General features: G+C 35.3%; 1 protein-coding gene across 1 annotated transcript in view; it reads left to right on the top strand.

The window, feature by feature from the left end:
- The window catches only part of DOK6 (docking protein 6), a 251,710-nt gene that overhangs the window by 124,660 nt on the left and 101,407 nt on the right, over positions 1-25,643 (top strand). Inside the window, exon 4 of the mRNA XM_058020153.1 lies at positions 20,031-20,150. Coding sequence (XP_057876136.1) covers positions 20,031-20,150 — 120 coding nt within the window. The remainder of the gene's footprint in view (positions 1-20,030; positions 20,151-25,643) is intronic.

Here is a 25,643-nt window from a genome sequence, read left to right as displayed (position 1 = left end):
AAGACAAACTCATATTTTCATCTTTTTTTAGTAGAATGCTAAATTTGAAAACAGTAGACACACAAAATGGTCATCATCTTTTCAGCACTTCTTCCACGTAGGACCCTGAGCTAGGAATGCTGCTGCATTCTCAGTTTATACGGCAAATGTGGGGCAGGAAGGAATTAAGTTTAATTTTCAGCAGGAGCATGCACAGGTGCTGTGACAAACTAAGTAGGAAAGCTGTAACATTTCTAAATGCAGGAATTGGGAAAGGTAAACTTGTTCGAAGACTGCAGTCTTTGGGAAACCCTAAAGTTTAGACTTTGAAAGTCTAAAACCCCAAAGTTTAGACTTTGAAAGTCAAAACCTTTGGAGACTGAAATTTGTTTTGGTTCTCTAAATTATGATTCTCTGATTATGTTGTTGTGTAAACTACAGAGGTGATAAGGATTCAGTTGCCCTTGCTGTTCACATACTGTAAACTTGCCTGGAGACTCATTATTCATAATGTCTAACATAGTGGGTCTGGATAGGTGCTCTCCATAATTGGAAATTCATGACAGTTGAGTCAGTTCCAGGTGACTGGGGGAGTAGAGAAATATTGTATCCATCTTCCCAAAAGGTGGAAATGAGGACCCTGGTGGCTACTGACCACCCAAGCCATTCTATGATCCTAGATAGAGAAGTATTATTCATTTGTCCTGGACAAATATATTGAAGCATAGACACTATTAAGTGCTTTCCTTATCACAGTTTTACTTGAAGGTATTGAAATCTATATTAAATATAAACTGTTCCCATAAGAACAAAAGAAAAAGAAGATAGCTAAGATAATGATGAGTTATCTATTTTAGAGTGCATGTAGAACTTCTTGAGAGTAAAAAAATCAGGAAAAAAATCTTCCTGCCTGCAGAAACTCAGCAAGATCAGAAGACAAAGAGAAGAGATCAAGAAGATTTCAGCTTCATCTGATAGATGGTGCAAGGTCAGCACCATCTTGAACAATGAATTTAGAGTGACTAGGAGAAATGCATGAGTGTCAAAGCCTCTGCCCTGGAAGTTCAACATACAGTTGCCCTTCCAAGTAAGCATGGAATAGAGGTGGGTTAGTGATGCTGAAGTCTAGGATTTCAGGCATGTGAAGTTGTGGAATAGCTTGTTGGACTTTAATAGAAAGTGTCTTAGTTGTTGGTTTGTCAGTCTTTAATAGAAAGTTGCTCACTTGTTGGTTTGGATTATTGTACTTTAGAGAGGGGGTTGTAAGCTGTTAAAAATCAATGAACATTTTAGTATCTGGAAGCTCTATGCTTTATACTAGAACAAAGTACATGTCAGTGAGATGACAGAAGCCCATTAAAATGCAGAACAACATGGTCTAACGTTTGGCAAAAAAAAAAAAAAAAAGAAGTTTTCCTTCGCCTCTGGCTGTTTACCCTAAACTGAAATCTAAAATTGCTAGTATGTTGTATATCTCTGTACAACAGGATTTCTTTCTGATCTCATTTTGAGATTCTTGGTGGTTTTGATAAAAGTACTGTGCCATAAATAGCTTCTGGTCCTATGAAACAAAGATATGGAGACTGTTTTGTATAATTCATGCCATAAATTAAGTTAGAATAATTTTTAATCATGTTGTAAGTGTGAAAGTCCAAATGTACTTCCTCTCTTGTAAACACATTTTATTAGAAGGTAAAGCAATAAGACACGACCTATTTTAACATGCCTTCATGCTATCTGCACCTGGTTTTTAAAAATACTGGCCTGCTCTACACTGCCAAAAGGCATTCACATGCAATAATTAAAGGATTACAGAAAACAGGCAGAGAATCTTGATGAGTTTTGTGCATAAAATTTCCTCATATTCTGAGTTGTAATTGGTAGTTTGCAGATGAAGGACTGGGATAACTTCATTAACTGGATGACAAATGAATGTGTCAAAGTCTGGAAAAAATCTCAGGCAGAGAACTTTTCTCTATATTAAACATTTACTATAGATATATATGTGGATATAGAATATAATTTTGCTAAAATATCCATGTATGTGGTTGTAATATGGAGTCATGCCATGAAACAACACATTGTGCTTGATAACGATGAAGTCTACAAGCAAGTTTTATGTCTTCACTTTACATCCATGTTAAACACTGATGTTTGTAGAACAGACTACAGTAAGTGTTCGTTTCTGTACATGAAGCAAGGTAATTTCTTACTTTCCACAACATAAAAGGCTGTGGGATTTTATAAAGGAATTTTGCCATCATCACTGTAGTTAAGGTTGCTATCTCCGCATGCCATTCAGGCTTTTAGGTACCTTAATCTGATTTTATTAGGCTGATCATAGTAGTGAATTCTTAACAAAGAGCACATTTGAAGTTGCAGGGATGGTGATTCCACTGTTTCCCTGGGTAGCATATTCCACTGCTTTATCACCATTTCAGTGAAGAAATTTTTCCCAATATCTAATCTAAACCTCCCCTGGTGCAACTTGAAGCCATTTCCTGGTGGATTGTGCCTTGCCTCTTTAGGGTTTTTTGACATAATTAAAAGAAACAAAAGTATATCAGGAGTTTTATGTCAAGTTGAAAAGAGAATGGCATAGTGTGTCTAGATGAAGGTAGAACAAAAACCTATCTTTTCCATCTTGGTTAGTCTGTCCCATGCATTATACATGTGGTGTTCTTTAATTGAATAATTTGTTATAAGGGCCTCTGCTGTAGTAGGTACTTGGGAAAAAACGTGAATGAGAGTTAGTATTTTAAGTACGCGTTTTTTTTGTAAAGTCAGAACAAATGGATTCAATTTCTTTCCTAGACTGATACTTTCTAGCACCCATCACTGCAAAATGTAATAGTGTATATTTGTATACTCTCAAATCTATAACTTCCTGTGTTCTGAAGACTGCAATTTAAAAATTGATTTTTTAAAATGTTCCTGTTAAAGGGAAATTCAAACAAAACGTTTTCCTTAAAAATTCAGGAAGGACTTCAAAGCTGGATCATCAGAGTAGTTATTCTTCCCCAGCCTTTAGGCTTCTGACCCCCATTAACATGATACTACTGCACCTGATGCTGAAATTGTGGATTCTTCAGCAGCCTGCCAGGCAGACAGGCAGATGGGTTGTTTTCTGACAGTGCATTTAGGTCTTGATGCATCTGGATTTACTCAGAAAAGTCTCAACCAGCTCTAAGAATAACACATTTTAGAGCAAATCATCACTTGTCTTGAGACTTATCCCTTAAAACTGTGCAGAAATGTTAGCACCTCGTTAAGGTGTGTCATCTGCAAAGGCTGTAATTTTCATTGCCTGATGATGAGAAGAGTCAATAAAGAATTATTTTTTTGGTTATGTCTTCATGCCTAGATATAACCAGACTTGGCTGCAAGCCAGCTCTAGTCGGCAAATAGTGCAGCTTTATGTTAGGAAAACGTCAGGTCTTTGTAAATTCCCTGTGCTTCTCATCTGGTTTGCAGCAGAGTCAATACAAAAACATCATTGCCTGCTCTTACTGGGAAACATGATGACAGACCTGCAAGGAGGCAGGGCATGTTCAGTGGCAATATCCAGGCTGTAGTGTCTGGTAAAAGAAATCTGCACTGCCTCTGTTTCCAATATTCATATCTAGAACACAGAAGATATGTGGTCATATTGTAGTGATTTGACCTTGGCTGGCTGTGCCCACTAAGCTGCTCTCTCACTTCCACAACTCAGCAGGACAGGGGGAGAAGACACAATAAAAAGTTAATGAGTCAAGGTAAGTACAGGGAGTTGTTTGTGAGGTAACAAAACAGGCAAAACAGACTTGGGCTAACTAGCAACCGAGTAGGATAGTGAAAAGCAAAAAAAAAAAAGATCTGAAAACATTTTTCAGATGTTTCGCGGCCTCTTCCTTCACAGACTCAACTTAACTCCTGGCTGCTCCCTGAGCAGCACAAGGGGATGGGGAATGAAGATTGCAGTCAATTCATAATATTTTGTCTCTGCAGGGGTCTGCTCTGGAATGTGGAGCACATCCTCCCAATCCTTCTTTCACATTGGTGTCTGCAGGGCTGTTTCTCTCATGTTCTCTTTCCTATCATACATTACCATTCCTTAAATGTCTTTTCACACAGGGACTACCATTGGTGATGGGCTCAGCTTTGGCTGGAAGCAAGTCTGCCTTGGAGCTGGCTGGAATTTTCTCTGTTCAACATTAGGGCAGATTGTGCTGTTTTCTTACAGAAACCACTTCTCCAACACACCTCACTACCAAAATCTTGCCATATAAACCCAATACGTATGTAAAAAATATTACTGTATCAAGAAATTGTTGGCAAGTCTAAGATAATGCTACTGTATGACTCTTTCTTTCCTTTCTTTCTCTCTTTCTCTCATTTTCTTTTCTTTTCTCTTTTCTTTTCTTTTCTTTTCTTTTCTTTTCTTTTCTTTTCTTTTCTTTTCTTTTCTTTTCTTTTCTTTTCTCTTTTCTTTTCTTTTCTTTTCTTTTCTTTTCTTTTCTTTTCTTTTCTTTTCTTTTCTTTTCTTTTCTTTTTCTTTTTCTTTTTCTTTTTCTTTTTCTTTTCTTCTCCTGCCTTCCATCATTCCTTCTTTTTTTTTTATTATTGAGACTAGCAGTACTAAGGCTGTCAGGTTTTTAATGTACCTGTTTACTTAGGTTATCACTCACTCTGTCTCCCAGTCTTCTCTTTTGGAAACTACTGGTATGGGCCCTTACTGACTTGATACTAATATGCCAGTGGAGACATACATAGGTGGTGAAATTCTAGACTGCTTCCTTTTTTCCACTTTTTTTTTTCCACTTAAAAATTTCTCTAAAGCTAATAAAAGATACAATTACTTAACTCATAGCTATTGTGTTTGGGCATATTTCTACTCCTTTCCCTGCAGGATTTGTGTAAAACCCCATTTGATGTCCACAAGTTTGCTAACACTGGAGTGGAATCCAGGTATCAGCTGAGATAAAAAGACTTCTGATCATCTACATGGAATATAGGTCAGATCTCCTGGGATTTGTGAATATGTATCAACTCATAAAATTAGATGATTTCTGCAGTTTCTGACCTCTCCTGAGAACAGCATACATTTAGTGACAGCACAAAAATCATGGCTTTAATTTATAGATTGAGTTTGAAGTATTGACAAATGATGTATGGTTGGCTGAGCCTGGGGAGAGTTCAGTGAAGAACATGATAATTTACTGCTCCAAACCTAAAACACACAATCTATTTTTCATTCTCTGTCACTATTCAGCTTGCATTACATTTGGCTACTTATGTTGTGTAAAGTATATGGGGCTGTTGGCAGGTTAACTGTTTCAGGTCTTTTGAAACACTTCTGTCACTGAATAAAAGCAACCTGAGAAGACTAGTGTGTGTAAAAGAGCACAGAAATTTTTGTGTGCTACTTATGTGCACTTGACCATGTATTCAGCTTTGGATATTCTATTTCACATAGAGTCTAGGCATGGAAACCTTGGGAAAATTTGCGTACATTCAAAAAAATCAAACCAGACCATAAGCAAACAAAATAAAGGTAAGCATTCGGTGTTCACTGTCCCTCATCTTCATAAGATTTTGAGAGCTTGCCTCAATCTCAAGTGGTGTCAGCATTAGCACAGCCCCATGGGCTGTTGAGCACTCAGAATGGCCACTGCAGCCAGGGTGATCAGTAAAGCCTGTACATTGGCATTTCACTGCTGTCTACTTGTTGAGAACCAAAGCAATTTTAAGACTGAACCATGTGTTGGACTGCTGCAGGTATGTAGTGGTAGGCAAAGACAAGGTTTTATGTGACTCTTGTAAGATTTTTCTAGAGCTGTCCCAGTTTTTACACCTGCAGAGCAAAGCTGCTTAATGCATTGTCACAGCCCATTCAGTTTTTTAATCTCTCTGCCAATATTTAAGGGGAAAACATATTAAACTATGACTTACTTTTAAGAACATAAGTAAATTAATTTTAAGAAGAAATAACTCCAAATTTCAATAATTCAAGTTGTACACTTCTATATTTTAAAAGACTGCCATGGATATGGTAGATATGCAAATGAATCACCAGTACACCAATTGCAGATATTCCAGTTACTAACTAGTGTATTCCCAGACAGCTGAGATTCCTCTCTTTACAGTAAATGATGATCCTGGGTGTCAGTTCCAAGCAAGACAGCAATAAATTTCTCAGACAGGATTTGTCCTTTTCCCTGGTAAATAAATAAAAATTATTTCCTGTATTAATTTTACTGTATGAGTCAATTTGGGATATTCAACCTTAAATTCTTGGAGTTCTTATTTTAAATAAGGCCAAGAAGCAAATTGTGCTACAGTTGTGCAAAGAAGTTTAATTAAATAATCCCAATGTATCAGTCATAATTGGTGCTTAATGTAGTTTTAAAGGGCTTTAAAAAGTGCCCCAAATATGTTGCTTTTCTTTAAATCAGTATGGCATTTAATGCAATTCAATCTTCTCTATAAGAAGATTACAATGAAGGAGGAAAATAGGAGTGTGTTTTCTGTAATTGCAGTTCAAGTACATTCATACAATGTTTTCAAAATCCATAGAGATAAATTATCCTGTTTGCTTTAAAAACAGCTTTCATTTTTCCAATACCTTTTCTAAAGCAGGTCTCCATTTAAAGTTTTAGATTATTTCAACTGCTTCAAACTGCTTCTAAATCTTTCTTGCAAAATCTGAGGTTAAAACTGAAATTATTCAGTGGCAAACATTCATAGAGAAGCTGTTGTTGCCTTTGAGCGTGTAGTCATTTAGTTAGCTCGGTTTCTCATTTTGTTTTCAAACTTATCAAATAGTGTATTAATGTGAAAATAAGGCAAGTAAGGTGTTAATGATGACAAATATATTAATTTCCCCCCCTGCTGAAACAGCTACAATTGGTATGAAAAATTTATATAATAATAGAGAAAATGCGTGTTTGAGGACTTTTTTGCATTTTGCTTTAGATTCAGTTTTTATCAATTTGTAAGTGTTCCAGAAGACAAAATAAACATCATATTGGGTTTGAGTTTTGCAGGTGTTTGGTGGATCAAGCTTGCAATGCTGTTTGATGGGTTTTGTTGACCATCTATTGTCGCGGTTTCTACTACGAATCAAGCAGGTTTAAAGTTGCTTCATATTAGATGGAGTTCTTTATTTCTTAATTCAAATTGACCGATCCCTCACTTCATTCCATGGTGAAGTCAAAATCGACAATTCTGTTCACAAAAGTAATGCAAATAATTCCAAATGTGTCCAAGTATATTACTAACACATTCATATAGTGTTCTGGCATATGTTAGGGGGTTAAGATTCATATTCAATAAAGTTTATATGACATGTACTAGTCCTCTAATGTCTTATGAAGATTAGAGCTTTGAAGTGAAACCTCCATATTAACTGGAATGATGAGGAATCTTGATCTGCTTCTTAAGGATAGAACATTAGATCTATTAATTTTCAGGACAGCTGTACATTTTGAAAATGTGGGAGATTTCTTATTTTTTCAAGAAAAAAGGATCTGTATGTGGACTTAATTTTGCAATGAATTTTTTTAAAATCCAGCAACATAATATTTCTAGTAGCTCTTGTGAGACTATGATTTTATTGGATAGCATTAAGGAGTATTTAGCCTGCATTTTCATGATCATGTAAGACAAAGTTAAAAAACTGATATAAAGTTCCTTGTTTGTTTTTGTACCGAAGCCTTTCCTTAAAAATCTGTATAGTTTTAAAGTTAAAATACATATATATTATTGTTATTTTTCTAATAATGAAATAATATTAACTGATCAATTATAAATAATAATTTGTCTATAAACTGGACATATTTTAAAATATTCCTATATTTAGGACAAAATCATAATCTTATTGGCTACCAGAAAAATTAAGCAAGCTTAGAATTAGTGAAGTGGAAAAGGGAATTAAGACCATTTAACACTTTCTAAATAAGAACAATGGCTCACTAAAATAAATTATCTCTGTTTCATAAATGGGAAGTACTTTATAAGGTATCCCCCAAAGGTAGCCCTTTGGAGTGCTGTTGGAAAACAACCAACTCCATTTCAGAATGGTACTCGCTCAGTGATAGTGTGAATTTGGCTGTCTCTTTACAAAGTTATTCACTGGCCAAACCTCTCAGTAGTTTAGCATTTGGTTTCAGTTTCAAGGGGGAAAAAAATGAATCCTGTGTCTGAAGTTCATATTCCATATAAATAAAACATGAAGTCAATATTACATCTGTTACATCTGTTACTGTCAATTTTGACTGGACCTAGAAATTCAAATAATCAAATCAGAGAATTTGCTGTGGATTTATGAAATAACTATGTCTAATAAATGTAAAATTAAAGATAATTTGAATGTGCTAATAGATAAGCCTCTAAATAATTGGTTTAACCTGTCTAGGAAGACAGGTGTGTGTTAAGTATGTTCCTATAGAAATGAATCCAGTTAGAATGGCAAAATATCTTACTATATAGCTTCTGCTTTATATTTTAAACATCAACAATATTAGGATGGTTTGTTCAAATGTTTAAGGAGGTTAGCCTAAACCTTGCTATAGCTTGCAATCACCTTGCTGAAAAAATAAGAATGGAATTAAATAGACAGCCTGACATTTATCTCTGCTTGTTTCTCTAGTAATGGAAATGAATTAATGCAGAAAACTGAAAAAGCCAATGTAATTCCAAAATGTTGCTGCTCAGTGACTGTGAATCTTTTCCAAGTTTCGTACAACTAAAAGTCCATGACATCTGTGTGGTGCAAGAAGCAGTGCTCCTAGCATATGTCACTGAATATAGCAGCACTGTCCTGCTAATAAATGCTGCCCTTGCTGCTGTATCATCATCCTCACCAGCAATAAGGTAGAAATCAGCAATATTCAGATATGTACCTAAGCCCTACCTTATGTTTGTCTGACAATATTTTCAGGGTGTGCTAGGTATAAATAGTTTTCTTCTCATATGGCATTTCATATTGACAATCATCCTGTTTTTTTCTGGGAAGAGTTTATTATTTCTGGGAAGTGTGTATTATTTGTCTGTACAAATATGATTTAGATGAAGATATAGTTTACTATGGTTAAGAACCAGCTGGAAAGAAACTCTAAAAATCATATGTGTCATGAACTAGTCCTTCAAATACAATGCCCTGCTATGCATTTCTCGATGTCTGGATATATCCTTGGGTTCATATCCTATCAATATGTGTAATTTTAATTAAAATGTAGACATGATTATAATAAGAATATATATTGTAAGACAGCAATCTAAGTGAAAAGACCTAACATCTTAATATCTAAAGGCTAATTTATAAAGTCTATGATCATGGTAGGAGAAAAGTGAGGAGGAAGAAGTTGGAAGGAGAGCTGTATGTTTCTGCATGTTATTATGTTGATTTACTTTATAGGCAGTTTGTAACTGCATGCTTGCTAAGTTAAGAAAATGGTGGTAGCCCATGAATTATGAGATTTTAAGTAATTTTATTTTTTTAAGGTTGTCACAGCTATAATTATAATCTCCTTTGTGAATCAAATAGCTGACAGCTTGTGAAAATTTGTATGTATGTTGATGAAGGCTATTTTGAATTCTAAAGAGTATTATGAATGCTTTCTTTAGTGGAGGTCATGATGGAAAAACCAGAGATTTATAACTCTAGGTAGCATATTTGTAAAAATCTTTATTCAGATTTGGGAGTTTGTACTTATAAACCTTATACATGTATTTATGGATATAAACTTTGGGCTTCATGAGGTATCAAATCAAGGGAGTAAATGAAGTTGTCATTTTTTTCTGATGTAAAAAGAAAAGATTTCTCTCTTTCTGGCTCAGTAAAGCGTTACTTCTCCAAAATGTCACTGTCATTTGTATAACAAGTTTTTTTTCAATCATGCTTCAATCTATTATATTGCAATACTAGTTTTGGGCATGGAAACTGATTCCTTAATTATATATGTTATCATGATTCTATGCAAAGGTACATGTTAGGTTTTATTGTGAAAATGTAAAGAATAATAATTGTCTTCCTGCCTTTATCCAATTCAAGAACAAAAAAAAAAGGACAGAATTATGTATATAGTTGCTCTTTATTACTTGCTTGTTATTATAATCTCATTGTAACACTGTGATCCAGGAAAAAACCCCCTAAAGTCATACTTATTTGTTTTGATTAAATTAATAAACCCCTGCTCACACTCACCACAAAATCAAGAGGCACTTTTTTTCTTTTTTTTAAGGCAGTGGAACTTTGGAGGAGGCCACTCCAAGCAGAAGGAAGAACAACATTTCAGTCAGCCATTTTCTCATTTAAAATCATTAATGCAGAAAATAGGAAAGGCATATGGCAGCATAAGAATTATAATTTTGCCCATCAGTTAAATGTGCTGATGGTGCTGAGTAACTCCTCTTCAAATGACAGTGATCAATTTTCTCATCCCTACCATTAAAACTCATTTCTCTGTAGAATTTTCTGGATTGCTTTCTCCACTAAAAGGTAGCAGGCACGGATTTGAATTTAACCTAAGTCATGAAAAATTGGAATCTTTTGCTTAGAGTCTCAGTAAGGAGCACAGAAGACCAGTCTTTGCCAGTGTGTGACTTCATCTCCTCTTTAAAGGAAAGGATAACCCTTCCCCTCCCCTCTAGTTGTGTGTGTGCCTAAAATTCACTTCACAAGTAAGCTGATAGTCGGCGGTGCATTAATTACAGCTACATCTTCTGTAAATGCTGTTTCTCACTGTAATCAGCCCCTCTGATTTACAAACCTAAATCCTAATCTTTTGCTGCAGTTCTTGGTTTGTACGGATCAAAATATTAAATTTAAACAGTTTTTATACTTTCATGGTGAGTTGTTTACCCTTAAATAAAGATGAAAGATTTTAAATAAAACGATCTTTCATCTGTAAGTCTCCAGTTAACATGCCTTAAACCATTTCAGCAGAGCTCTTGAAGTTTCCAATGATTTTAATCTTGGTGCTTTCTGTAAGATTGCATTCATCACAACTTATTTTCTTGGAGAAAAACGACACATAATTGAAGATGGATCTATTTACTGTTTTTCTGGTTCAGCAACATGGTTTTTCTGTTCTGAATCTTAGAAGTCTACTGAATTAAAAAAGAAAAAATGTCCTATTAACATAATGAAAGTATGGATTATGAGTTTCAGCTTCAAGGAACTGTATCTTCTCAGGTAGTCATTTGTGTCTCTTATTGATCATGATGTAGAGATCTCAGTGGTATATAGTAAAAGCCCAATAATCAAAAATATTTCAGATACAATTTTTTTTAGAAGACTGTTGTTTACAGGATGTTTTACCTGATTGGAAAGCCTGAACTTTCATAAACATTCAAAGAATGTCTCTTTTCATTAAATATTCTCTAATTTAAATAATATTTACATGTATCAAATGTAAAACTCCACTTTATACTGGGAATAAAAGCTACAAGTTTAAAATGAGAGTAAGAAATTGATAATGAAGAAGTAATCCCCTTTGGGTTTAAATTCTGTAGATGTGAAATTTGAGAAAGACTTTTCTAATTATATTTCCTTTGGTACTAACTCCAGACTATGAACTTTTAAGATTTATTTCTTTGCAGTAACACCACATTAAAAACCCCCAAGAATAAAGTGGAAGACACAGAGTCATTTTGAGCTAATACTTTGTTCTGCCTCAGAGTGAAGTTTTATGCAACTGAGAATCAAGTAGAGCACATACTGCATTATGATCTTACAGATGAATTCAGTCAGTAATTGCTTTCAATGAGTTTCTTTACACTTCCAATGCCATAAAAACCTTCTTGACTGGTATAGTAGCAAGGACTCACATCTTCAAAACAATAGAGTTTGGGGGAAAATTTTTGCATTTATTGGACGCAGAAAGAAAAAAAGGTATTCTTTCAAGAGGTTTGTTATTATGAAAGTCATGTATAGTACCGTGCAGGAACAAATTCCTAACCTCTTTACATTAGAAGAGGGCAACAATAACACTGCCCTCTGTGCTCAACCAAAATTGCACAACTTTTAATGAATCTTAAGTATTCATAGCTTGAGGTCTTGCTTTAATTAGGTGTTTTTGGCCAAAGAAAAGGGAGATTGCAAAAACATCCAAGTGTGTTACTTACTGTCTGCTCCTACTGATTTAATGCAGAAGATATTCAGATGGCTGGAGTGAAAGTCATATGTTCAAAGGCATAAGGGCAATGAAGCATGTAGTGGAAATAGTATGCAGTTTTTCTTCTGTTTATTGAAAATAGTCCTTTCCACATTGATTTTGTAAAGGAAACTAATACTCTTAAAATTATTTATCTAATCTAACAATATTTCTGATCTACAAGTGACAAAATTTGCCAGTACTTCAAAAATAAAACTGGATATTTAACGTATTGAAAAAGAAAAGTGAAATGAACCCTAGGATTTGTAGCTGTTTATTTGGGTATTGGATTCTTTTACTAGACCATAACATAAACTCTTGAAAATGGAAAGGAGGCATACTTTACATTTGCACAGAAGGTATTAAATTTCCCATTCATTTAAAAACCAGCACTATACCTTTCCCAAGAGGAATAAAAATGCTGTGGGAGTAGACTAAATCTGAAATACTACCAATTTTTAAGATAGAAAAGGGCTATTGCTGACTGCCAGTAATGGGGTAGCAGCAAAAGTTGATGTGAAAGCATCCACTTTGTGTTATGTTCCTGGTGACAGACCCTTTTTTGGACACTTGACTGATGGTGTTTATGCCCTTCCCACTACTGACATGCTGCCTGAGGTTATTTCACTTTCATGCCATTGCAATTTAACGTTAATAACAGTTGAAACAGGTATGAATTGACAGTCCTAGGGAACTGTATAATTCCCATGTCAGATTCTTGTTACTGGCCCATTAGTTTCAGACAGAATGTAAATGTTTCTTCTATGTTTAGGCAGGTTTTCATAATTCTTTCTTTCCACTTTAAAGAAAGTTTGAAAGTTAAAGAAAGTTTAAATTGAGAGTGTAATTTTGCCAGGCATATTTTTGGGTAATGATGTTGGCTCACTGTTGGTCTGTTGGACTTACTAACACTTGATAAACATTTGTGGTATAATGAGAGCCACTAGTCTCCAGCGTGAAGTAGAATACATAATTTTTAAGGATACTTATTAAATCTACCCCCAAGGACTAATTTATCCACTGAATCACATTTTCTTCCTGGAATGGCATCATTCATTTCTGTAGGACTAATCACAGACTAAGGTGACATACACTTCTTTTTAATAGCAGAAATTGCCATTTTCATGGAGAAAAAGAAGGAAGACAAATTTCCTATAGTTACATTAGCAGTAGTATGGAGCAAAGGAAATTCCGTCCTTGTAGCCTATTAATTTTCCCATATACTCTGCATTTTTCAAACAAGTTGTCAGAGTTCTGTTTCTGTATGAAAACTACTTTCTCAAGCAGCATTGCACATGGAGAACTTTGCTTCTTGCTGCTTTAATGGACAAGAGTTTAATGGACAGTTACATCAATATGACAAATCTTTTAAAATACTTTTTTTGCCTTCAAAATTATTGACTTAACACTGTGCATGTTTATATTATAGACAGGACAATAGACAGACTAGTAGCTGAGTGCTGGTTATATGAAACTTCTTATCAGACCTGCAGAAACAAATGGGGTTTTTTCATGAAAATGTCAGCTTTGATATATCTTAATAAATACAGACATATACAGCTGGCTATTTGCAAACACAAGTACATAATTAGATTAATTATCAGAATCCCGTTCTTGATAAATCTTGCATCTCCAGATAAGCATGGCAAAAATGTTTTAAAAGCTAATAAATGTCCTTTGGTAATTATTGCAATTAACTGTACTGCCCTTATGCCAACTCAAGTTTAAAATAGCAAATAATTGAGAAAGTTTCTTCTTGTATTTTTTTTGTATAGTACTTATCTTCCCTCACTTAAAAAAAAGTGCATTAGCAAAATGTACCAATGGATAAAGTATAAAGTTACAGAGTATGTTCATATTCTGTAATTTTCATTTATCTTGAATAATGCATTTTCAGTATTTGTTCAAGGAAAAAAAATAATGCTCAAATGAAAAATTATACCATTCAAACTAATGGTATAATCAAAAATATGTATGATTTTTAATAGCTGTTATTCATTCAACAGTAAGGGTGTCATTGTATTAAAATGTGGAAATGGCAAGTTTTTTAGGAACTTGACTCACCAAGAGTATTCCCAAAGAACATTTTCAGGCTTCCTTTAACATGTTTATACTGCCAGAATATGTAGCATTTTCAGTGCGTTAATATCATTTAACAGTGTATGTGGTTTTCCATATATAACTTTCCTTTGTCTTGTGGTTCAATGATTTACACTTAAGTAATAGCAAAATACTTTACTCCAGGTGAAATATTCAATAGTCACCATTCAAGAAAAATACGAGAAAGTTTCCTTAGAAGTAGTATTATTATTTGAAACACGAGGAAAAATTCTATATATGAGTCCCACATGTCATAAAATACCTTCAAATAAAAAATAATTTTAATAAACTAGTTGCTCTCAGAGTTGCAGCTCATTGTCTCTGTTCCTTTCTACTTAAAAACAAGTTTAAGTCCACATACAGAGTGATTTTCTCTTCTTTGAAAATAAATAGAATGTGTGTCCCCTTCTTTGCTTCCCAGCTATCACTTAATGAAAATTTGCCAAATTCATGCTTAGGCAGTGTTAATCAGTAATACATTATTATACAAAATAAGCTCTATCCCTCTGTTCCTCTGGGCAAAGATATGAAATAGCCACATTGCTTTAGATTTGTATCTGTGTTTGGGTGTGTGTGATGTGCTCAAGTAAAAGTACCCGAAGTAACAGAGTCATGGTTAGATAACATATTTAAATATTTATAAAATCAAATTATTTTCAAATCATCAAAGGATGATCTATATCCTGATAAAGGATAGATGTTTTTAAGGTATTATTGATTTTGATAAGAAATTACATGCCTGCAGGCAATAGTATTATTTGCTAATGAAAAAAATAAGATTAAGTTACTTCATATATTTTATGTGGTACAGTATAATAGCACATCAGTCCTGTGGGAATTCTATAATATTTTTTCTTATTAACTTCTAATTAAGCCTGAGTGATTTTTAGAAGAGATAAACTGCCACATTTTTCAGTATCATCTTTCTTTCTTGGTAGAGAATATCAGGTCTCCAGCCTACTAATCTAGCCAGCAAAGATCCTCCAGTTTCATTCAGGGTAACAATATTTAGTTGGATTTATGCCTCTTATAGACATCATTGAGAAGGAAGAGCTAAACAATTTGTACAGAAAATACATAAAAATGTTCCAGAAAATAAGAAACTAACATCAGATTTATACTGTTTGACATCAGGTAAAACATGAAGATGTGGGTGAGGTTTTTTAATTTGCACAAGGGCTATGTTTGTCATCCCCCTCTAATATAGTACACATGCTATTTCCAGCCTTAAGTCTTAACCACATCACTTTCTGTGGGCTGCATGAGAAGGGGAAGAGGCATGTCCCTAGGAGGTGCATATAAACTGAGCCCTATTATTTACAAATTCAATAAACTGATGCTTATAGTGATGGAGTGGATCTCCCAGAATGTCGGGCACTGGACTGAGCAGGAGGGGTCAGCACTTCAGGGCTTTATCTCAGCCTAGAGGTGTCCAGCTGTGCTGGCAGCTTGTGGTGGTGGGAGATGGAATGCTGCTGTAGGATTGTGCCATGTGAACACAAGGAAAATGTGAAAGAACATGAAGTTACCAGGATTCAGAAGGTGTTTGGTTAAGTCCACACACAAAATTCTTCCTAAGTTAGGAGTGTGATAACAATCTCTCCTCTAGCCTTAGAGATCTAGAGGATCTGGAGGCCAGATAGAAAGAGATCTAGAGGGTTTCTGTGGACAGCGCACTTGAAATGCGCCCATTTTATGTTTCATTGCCACTTACCCCCTCTCGGTAGAGAATGTTGTGTACAGTGATTTCTTTTAAAGTGTAAGTAGCAGAAGAACACTTTTACTATGACAAATTCCTACCTCTAGCACAATTTGCTGACATTATTTCATCATTGCTATTGTATCCTGTGGTGTCACCTATGTCCAAGACAGTGGTCAGACTAGGTACAGCAGCACCACTGTAATCACCTGAGAGCTGAAGCAGAAATGACACATAGCCTCAGGCACCACCTAGAACTCAGATCAGCTGCAGGAAAACATTGCCAATAGCAAGTTGAGTAGCAAGTTTACAAATTTGTTCCCAGTAATGTTTCTCGTGCAGTAAACAGTGCCTATTTAAGGTCGCCCATCTCTTTGCATTTTATCTCAGCTCATGAGATTTGCATTGTAGAATTTTATAATTAAATAACAGTAAAGACAAAAATGCAGGTATTTTGATTTTATTTATAGCTGTGAAAGCATGCTTTACAATTTATCATTCAGTCCAGGAATTCAGTTATCTTAAGAAGAAAATAAATTTTTCAGTGACAAGTACCAGTTACGACTAAAAACTCTGCATTTGCCACCAATAAATCTAATCTACATGCATTAAAGAGGACAATTTTGCTGACACTTTTTTATTACTTGGTTCCACTGTAATATTTCATCCATTTCAGTATATGCATGTAATCAAAATAAAGAAGTAACTGAGATGTCTCTGTTTTCTGACATGGCATTCTTAAAGATTGCTGTCATGACACATTTATTTGCTGTAAATTATAGTAAATAATTTTTTGTATCATAAATAGTATTTAATTTGTTACCCAGAGACACAAGATATTCCATTGACATTTTACAAAAGAATGGTAGGTTGCTTTATTGATGTACATGGTGAAAGGAGAATCAAGGGTTTGGTTTTGAAAAGTAACTCACCTGCTCCTAAAAAAAAAGTTTCACATGTCCATCAAGGAAAAGGTTGAAGGCAATTCCCTGCAAGTAAGCAATAGCTATCAGAATGCATTAGGCAGGACTAACTCATACACTACCTTCATACCCATGACCTTCAAGACACATTTGTAGATAACAATGATTCTTCTGACAGCAGACACAAATCCTCACAGTTCTGTGGGCAGATATTTCAGTTCTGCATTGAAACTATATTTCCCATAGCATCAAGTCAATCATTTCTGTAAGACAGAAATTTTGAGTTATGCAGCAGTACAATGCATGCCAGAGCCTACACTTTGCAAAATATAGCCATGATCTTATAACGCTCGTACCAAGATAAGTTTCTTCTGTATGGCAGTTGGAGAATGGTCTAATCTGGGCCCAGTCATCAGTGTCTGGCAGCAATAAGGCAGCAGCTTGAAATAAACTGCCAGCTGAACACTCTGAAAGGAGGTTTCTGCATCCAAACTTTCAAGACCTAGATGTTCCTGTAAAAAAAATTAGTAAGTAGATTGTGGAGACAAAACAAGGACACATAGAAGAAACAGCTTCCTAGAGCACTTCATTTGTTTGTTTGTTTCCAAAAACATCTACTGGTACTTTGGTGTGAGAATACATATAAGTTGAATTTGCAGCTTTTACAGGAGTCCTCTTTTGAATATATATTGATGTTAAACTGGATTTATGGGATTACCAGTGTGTTTCACTTTCTTCTCAGATATTTATAATATTAGAAAGGTTAGATAAATGTTTGTTTACTATCATCTCATTCTACATTAACAGTACAAGCCCTTTCAGTCTGGGTGCAAGCATAATGGAAAAAAATAATAAAATGAAGATTTTGTAAAATACATAAAATGTTATATCCTGGCCACACTCCAGGAAAAATTGCAGGCTTTATATAGAGCTATGCATTCTGTCAGCATATATATTGTTCTGTGACACAGTTGAGGCAGAATAGAAGCCAAAAAACCCCATGGGAGCACTTGCTGAGATTTGCACTGTCACCTTTGTGCTACCATCTTCACCCATTGACTGCCCTGCCTTTATCTATAACTGGAAGCAGATGTTGGGTGACTCAATGGCACCTGAACTCTCTTACCTGTGTGCTGGTGCCCTCTCCCATGCCCCATCCACATGCTGCCAGAATAGGGCAGTGTGGCTTGGGGTCCAGTTCTGTCATCTATGTCCCTGGCATGAAGCCCTCTCCATGGGAAAGTGGGATTTATAAGGCGTGGCTTCAGTTCAAAAGACCTCACAAGTATCCAAGGAAATGGCAAATGCTGAAAGAGGGGAAGGGAAGATAGACGGGAAATTGCTTCATGTATGAGTAGAATAATTTTGGAAGTAGGTGTTTGAACAAACTCATCTTCTTTCTTTTAAAAGCTGTAAAATTTTAGTGCCATCTAGAGATAAGCCTATCCTCTCCTTACTTCCATCAGGGAGGATGCATCCATAGCAATGTTGAAAAACCAATGTCCTGTTACCTCAGTATTTTCTTTTCACCTCTGAAGCTAAATGTCATCTGTCTGTTACTGACATAATGTTCTGTTTCTTACCACTAGAAGGTGAGGATGTTATGAGAAGACCAACTTTGGGAATCAGTGTCCTAAGACAAAGACTGCAAAAAAGCAGGAAGGGTTAAGGGACACCACTTTCCTCACAACACTCTGAAGAAGCACCCCCAAAATCTTGTGACAACAACTATATTTGGTTCTCAAAAATTCCAAAATAGGCTCTGTTATTTCAGCTGTTTGACTGACTGGGAACTTAGTCAGCTGATAGCCAGAATAACTCAGGAACTGTATGGATCTGTTTCTGGATTATTCAAGACTCTGAACAAAAGAGAGTGTCCAAAGGTTCTTGGAGACCTGGAACTGTGTGCCTGTCTCCCTTTCTTGTCCAGCAAATGTTTCTATGAGATCTATGTCTTACCAGGCAAGGATTTGAGGACTGTACCAATTAGGCTTAGAGGAGTTTATCTCATAAAAAAATCTCACTAATTCCAATGATTCATCATCACTAACTGCTTTGGGGCTTGCATGCAGAATTTTTCTCTCTCCCAGTTTCAGCAGTACATTGGAGAGATTGTCACAAAATTATTTTCCTAATGTCCCCAGTAAAAGGACTGGAAAAACTGGCAGTTTAATGCAAGCATTTCTAGATTACTGGAATCCCTCACAGTTGAATATGATCAGATAGACTCTGATTGTGACCATGGATGCTCAGTGAGTGCATGGTGCTGAGCCTGCTCTCCAGGAACTCTCCCTTAGGTGAAGTCTTTCCTGCAAATAAAAGACAGTCAGGGTCGTTGCATGATTTTTCTTGGTTGCTGTTTCACACTGTGTTAGCTCCAATTTGGGATGATACATGTTTGACCGATGCCAGGGATTTCACAGTGTTACATTTGTGAAGTGGATAAGATGAAGCTGAAGTTGAATTGGAGGATGTTGTGTTGTGTGTGGGAATTGTGCCTTGGGGAATCCACATTTTGGTGGACTGGCAGATGCAGAGCTCTCATATTGTGTCAATGGGAGAGTCAACTCAGAAAGGACTGGGAGATTTTGAATCTTCTTATAAATGTTTCAGCTAATGCCCAAGTTGCCCTGAGACCAAAAGAAGGTGAACAGAACTGAAGAAATTAACTATTCAGAATACCTTGGCAGGCATAGTCTTTCACTACAGCAGAGAGAGAGAAGTTTGGCATTTGAAGAGCGTTTTATAACTATTTTTCCTTTGCTCTTAGAAAAATGCTTTAGCGCCTTTAGAAAAAGAAATTACCTTAAGAGTTCAGACTTGTCTAGAATGCAGTAAAGAATAATTCAGCTATTATATATGAAGTTTTTCTAAATTGCATTTTTTCTTTCAAGAGGGCCCACTAGAAATAGACTGCCTTGAAAATTCACTATTCCTCTTCTTTGTTAGCTCCACCTCCTATCCTCAAATTTGAGGATGGGAGATGCAGTCCCAATAGTGTAACCCTTGTCAAAAGTTCATAAATTGAGGCAAAGAAATTATTGTGGGACTTTATGCTAATAACTCACATTTCAACACAAACATATTGTGATAAACCTTGTCAGTAAGAAAGTATTGATTTAACTTTACACCTTTTTATTTTCTTTTTTTTTTTAAACATCAACATGAATGAATTTCTTTCTGTTTCCTCAGAGCTAGAGGCAGAGGAGTGGTGCAAACATCTTTGCATGGAATGTCTAGGGGCCAGGCTCAATGATATAAGTCTTGGAGAGCCAGATTTGCTTGCTGCTGGAGTCCAGAGAGAACAAAATGGTAAGTAACTTTTTATTTACTCCTAGATCCGCTCTTAGGTGATATTCCATTTCATCTTTTCTTGTGCCTGTTGTTGTGAGGACTTTTGCTGGTAGCTGGAAGCGCATCATTAGTAAATAAACATTTGGATGTGCTTTTGAAGCTCAAGAAGCTCAAGCCTATTTATATTATTTTTTAAAATAAAGATTATTAAATTCCATGCCACATAATACATATAGAGTGACTTTGTGTCTTCATTGTGTTCAGATTTCCCTGTCATGGGAAATGATGGCCATGACCCTTCTGTTTCTGGAAATGATGGCTTCTATTCAGAGGAATAAAGCAGCAGCTGTTGTTTGGCAGCTTTTTAAGGGCAGCGATGAACATACCAACAGCAATTTGGATACAAAACACATATTTGCTTTAAAGTCCTACCTGTCTAGAATACTGAAGTCAGGATCATCTAAATGCTGTCAAATATGGGTGAAAAGGGCAGTGACAGATGTTAGTCAGCACTAAGCCTGAGTTGTAAGTCTTCATCTAAAGGCTATTTGGATTAGACACATGCACAGGAAGAATGCTAGTGGATGGAATAGGCAATAACAAAAGAAAATCTATGATTACCCTGTCATTTAATTCCTATTAATGAACACGAGGGCAACACAAAATGTGCTCATTTAGTCCTCCCTAAATTACAGCTCTCAATGATTATTACTGTCTTGATGCTTCTATAAGATCCAATAGCTTTCAACAAAGTAATAACACACACTGCCTCAATGGTCATAAAATATCAAGCCGAGTATCATTATAAACAAAATTACGTAATTAAATTATAGAATATACGGCACTATACTCATTATATTATTTCTCTGAACCTAATAGCACGCAGCATGAAATATACAGAAATCTTTAAGGAATTCTGTTCAAAAAGTAGATGTGTTGAAATGGGATTTAAAAGAAGTTCAAATGTTCATAAAGTTGTTTACCTGCTATGACACACAGAATTCAATTTGTAGTCTCAAACTGCTTAACAAAGGGAGAGCTACTAATGTAGGAAAGTGATAATGATCAGACAGCACTCAAAGCACCCCATCTGCTATATGTTCATAGGCTATAGGTGTAAAACTCATCTGCATGCTTCTGAAGAGAGAACTGTGTGAACAGGTGGAGGTCTTTCACAAATGTGAAAGGAAATAAACCTCGTCAAAAAGCCTGGGATGTGAACAGAAAAATAGTTTGAAATTCGTCAAGCTCTTTCTGCAGTGAATTCATGTCATTCATCTCCAGCAGCTTTTGGACATAGATGGAAAATATTACATTTTATCATGTTCCTGAAAGAGATCCAGTTAGACACACATGATCTCCGGTAGGCATATATTAGTTCTGTTGTATGAACTAGTCTTGATTCAATTGCCTTAGTCTAGAAATTAATTGCAGTGTTACCAACCAGCATATATGAACATAATTAGCATCTTTATTGTTCTAAGTAAATAAATGAAAGGAAACAAAGGGGCAAAGCATGTATTTGTTGTACAAATCACATGAATAATAATGCATGGAGGGTATCATTAGCTGTATTCTTTTAAAACAAGTGACTGAATACATATAATCCAATATTTGACGAGCATGCTCTGCTAAATCATTAGTTACAGTATCTCAAACAAGTAATTCTGATACCTATCCTCATCCTTCCTCATCCCCTTGATGCACAACTTTGCATTTTAATAAGCATGTTTGAAATTCAAAGTTGTCTTGTTCAGAGGCAAAACAAATTCTGTTGTGGATGTCTTTTAATCAACTTGGAAGGAGGAAAAAGTGCAGAGATTCTTACTATAGGTATGAAATTTGACATTTTGTTAAATTTATCTATGCTGTAAGAACCTGCAGTTGCACTCAAATTCCTGCAGCAGATTTCTTCAGTTGAATGGAACCATTCCTTCAGTTTACACAGGTTATCCTATCCTGCAAACCTGGCAGTGTCATTCCCCACATGACAGTGTTATTGAGAAGGTGACTAGTTCCAGGGTGGAATCATTTGGTGATTTGGGTGGCATAATTTCAGATTTTTAGTTTATTTTCTTGCACATTTTCCCCATACACAGCTTTTACACACATGCTATCAAAAACAGTAGGTAGTTCAAAAGATGCCTCAAAAACTTTTGAAAGTCAACTGAGCTTTTGCTTATAAATGTTCTTGTTGAGCTTTTGTTGACCTAAAACTGAAAGGTCAAAGTTAATTTTACAATTGAAAATTCATGGACAATGGCTATGTGTATGAAGCGTCTAAAATCTGGCTCTTTGTGAAAATGACATCTGTGTCACTCTCTGGATAATTTTTATTTTTATGTGTTATATAAAAACTGAATACCAGTGTAGTACCTTTGAATGTCATTTCTTCAAAACATATTGTGAGTGTGTCAACTTCATAGAATTCCTCTCAAGTTAGTCAATTTATTAATGCTTACTTTAAACAGAGATGTGAGAATACAGTGTATAAAACATGTAACAGAGTCTCACAGCCTCAGCATCCAGTTTTATGCAAGTTCTGTTGCCTTACCCATACAAAGGCTTTCTTTCAGATCACTGAAAAAAAGATGTCTCTTACTGTTTGAGCAAGACCACAGATTGTAATAAATATTATAGTGCTAATGGGTTTTCAGTTTTGGATTTTTTTTTTTTACTTTTAAAGGCTAAGAGACATTGACTAATGGTGTCATACTGTTCAGATGTCTGTGATATAAGAGGTGCTAATGCATGAATCCCAAAAGAACAGGTGTATTAAGCATTAATTGCATCCCATTCCACTGAGGTTTTTTCAAATGGTCAATTTTCACTAAAGATTTTCTGAAATGTGTAAAATTTGGTAAAGATACCTCTTTGGACTAGAAAAACTAACCTAATAAGGTGAGGGTTTTTTTCATGAACTGCTTTACCTTTTCCAAGAGATAATATTTCTAATATGCAGTGCTCTTCATGTGTTCAACTACTTGCCCAATCTTGTTCTTAAAGGACATTTTAATGGCGGAAGGGTACTCACCAAACATATCAGATAAATAAATTGGCTCTCTCTCAAAAGAAATCCCAGCTTTCTGATGGGTAGATTTGTAGTTTTTTTTCCTGTATGTGACCACCAAAGCCACTACCCTCAATGTACAACATTTGAAATAATGTTTCAGAATTGTTATTGTATATGCCCACTAAAATTGTTGCATGCTACTTGTATTTTTGTACACAAATAATTAAATTTCAGAAAATATTTGGTAAAGAAAATATGCATGGTTTCTCTCATTTGTTTAATTCCTCTTTTTATTATTTCTGAGCCTGTTTATTCCCCCAGTCTCGCTCTTGAGGTCCTTCTGAGATGAGCTTTAGATTTGAGAAGGGAAGACAGCCGATTCTCTTTGGCAGAAACGCAACAACATGCTTTGCAAAAAACATTTGCTCCAGAGGCTGGCAAAACTGTTGTTTGGTGTGCAAGGGCTGTACAGTCACAAGGCAGTTCTGCCACATGGCAGTAGAAATCTAAAGAAACACAAATCTAAACCTGAAAGAGGCGTTCTTTTATAGCCCTGGGGTGGTCAGTAAGCGCCAGTGGGATCTGTTTCAGCGTAGTTGAGCTGTTGTTTGAGCTTCCAGCACTGAGCAGTTCCGCAGTGGTGACAGCAAAATGAGGCAAATTGTAGAGCTACTCTGCTTATAGCAGAGGGCTGTGCTGCTGTGTCTTGTAGGAAGGATAGAGAAGACATCTAAGCTACTTTTGTGCAAAGCACATCAGTAACACGAAGCTTCTCACTGGATTTCAGCTCCATTATCGCTTTCCAAAGTATTACCTCAAGTCTTGCTGCGTAAACTCTGCTGCAGAAAATGACTATTAGGTGGTTTTCATTTGAAATTTAAGGCTCACAACTAATGGCTGCTTAGCTTGGAATGATGCACAAATTCCAATTAAATTGAGATGTGAAATGAAGCTTCTGTTGCTCTCCAACCATTTTACCTACTCTCTCCTGCAAATCTAAGTGATTTGTTGGTGTACCTCAGCCCTATAGCAGCAACCTGGTTTCTGTTCAAATTTCTTTTCACACTGAACATGATCTCTAGCCTTTATGAATTTTCCTTTAGATTATTTGCTAAAGAATTAAAATATAGTTTGAAAGCAAAAGCAGTAGAGGCCTCACTTCCGGTAATTTATTTAGTATATACTTATTCAGGTAATTTATTTAGTATGTACCTATTCAGGTAATTTATTTAGTATAATGGCAGTGAAGCTTTATATGCAATCATAAGACAAATAATAATGCACAGTTATAACTCCATGAAAGAAAATCTGGACTGAGTTGGATCTGCTTACACTGTTGACAAGTCTTCTAAGCAACATGTTGTGATTCTTTCATGCACATTTCATAATCCTTAGGTTTTTCAAGCTGCTGCTAGATGAAGAAGTTGTGAATGTAGAGTGTTGACTTCATTTGGAAGAACTGGAAGCTCCCTTTCCAGCTCTCAATGCATTTGGAAGCATTTGCAATACACCCCAAAACATAATGACAAAAACAAATTTTGGAGTTTTGGGGTTCTTTTTAATTTTTATCTCCCCAGGTGATGTCATATCTAGAATTTCTCCATTCTCATAATGGATAGTGTGTCCAATGTGTCACTATTTTCATTCTTTATAAAATGAAGTAATTTGAAAAATGTCATCCAAATGGACACTATACAATAACAGACTATATTTAATGTGAAAAAGAAATCAGACTATTCCAGATAATGTTGGTTAAAAAAGCAGTATGTGTAGACTATTAATCAATTCACTTTTTAGGAGCAGGTGCATCTGTTTGATGAAGATTCTATTTCTATCCGTTTTAAATACTAAATAGCACTAAAATAGTTGAATACTCATACTAAATAATTTTCTATTAAACTTTTCTTGTACTAAACCATTTTCTATTAAACTTTACTTGTAAACTTGATGTAAAACTTGAAGAAAATGGGCAAATGTTAAAATGCAAATTTTTAAACTGAAGAAACGGCCAGATCCATCCTTTGCTGCTATATCTTATTTACTCCTAACTCAATCCTGTGATACCAATATGAGGCTTTTTAATTATGTGTTTTGAGGCTTTATTTAAAAAAAAAATTACTCCATGATAAACATAATTTTTATTTTCAAAGTCTGGAAAAGTTTGAAAGATAATTCAATTTTTGCTTTTCCTCCTTGCCTAATATTTAAATTAGTATTTAATAAAATTACTTCCTTTGTAAGGTTTTTGTTCTTTCATTTGCTTTACCTTCCTTTTTTATTTAAAAACATTCCACAGGAGCAGCAGTCTTGCTTCCTGGATTTTAATTGCAAGAAAGTCATTAATTCTTGTTAGTAAAAATGGAGCTTTTCATAGTGAACAACGTCCTTCAATCCTCAGAAGAGGATTATGAGGCATTTCTTTGTGTTACATATTGAGATTACAAACGACAGCCAAAGCATAGAGACTTTGTAATTACATTCACTGAGCTGACTTGTTT

The sequence above is a fragment of the Melospiza georgiana genome, chromosome 1 (genome assembly GCF_028018845.1).
Source record: "Melospiza georgiana isolate bMelGeo1 chromosome 1, bMelGeo1.pri, whole genome shotgun sequence".
NCBI classification, from domain to species: domain Eukaryota; kingdom Metazoa; phylum Chordata; class Aves; order Passeriformes; family Passerellidae; genus Melospiza; species Melospiza georgiana.
The sequence above is the reverse complement of the archived record's forward strand: the minus strand, read 5'-3'. Positions and strand labels throughout refer to the sequence as shown.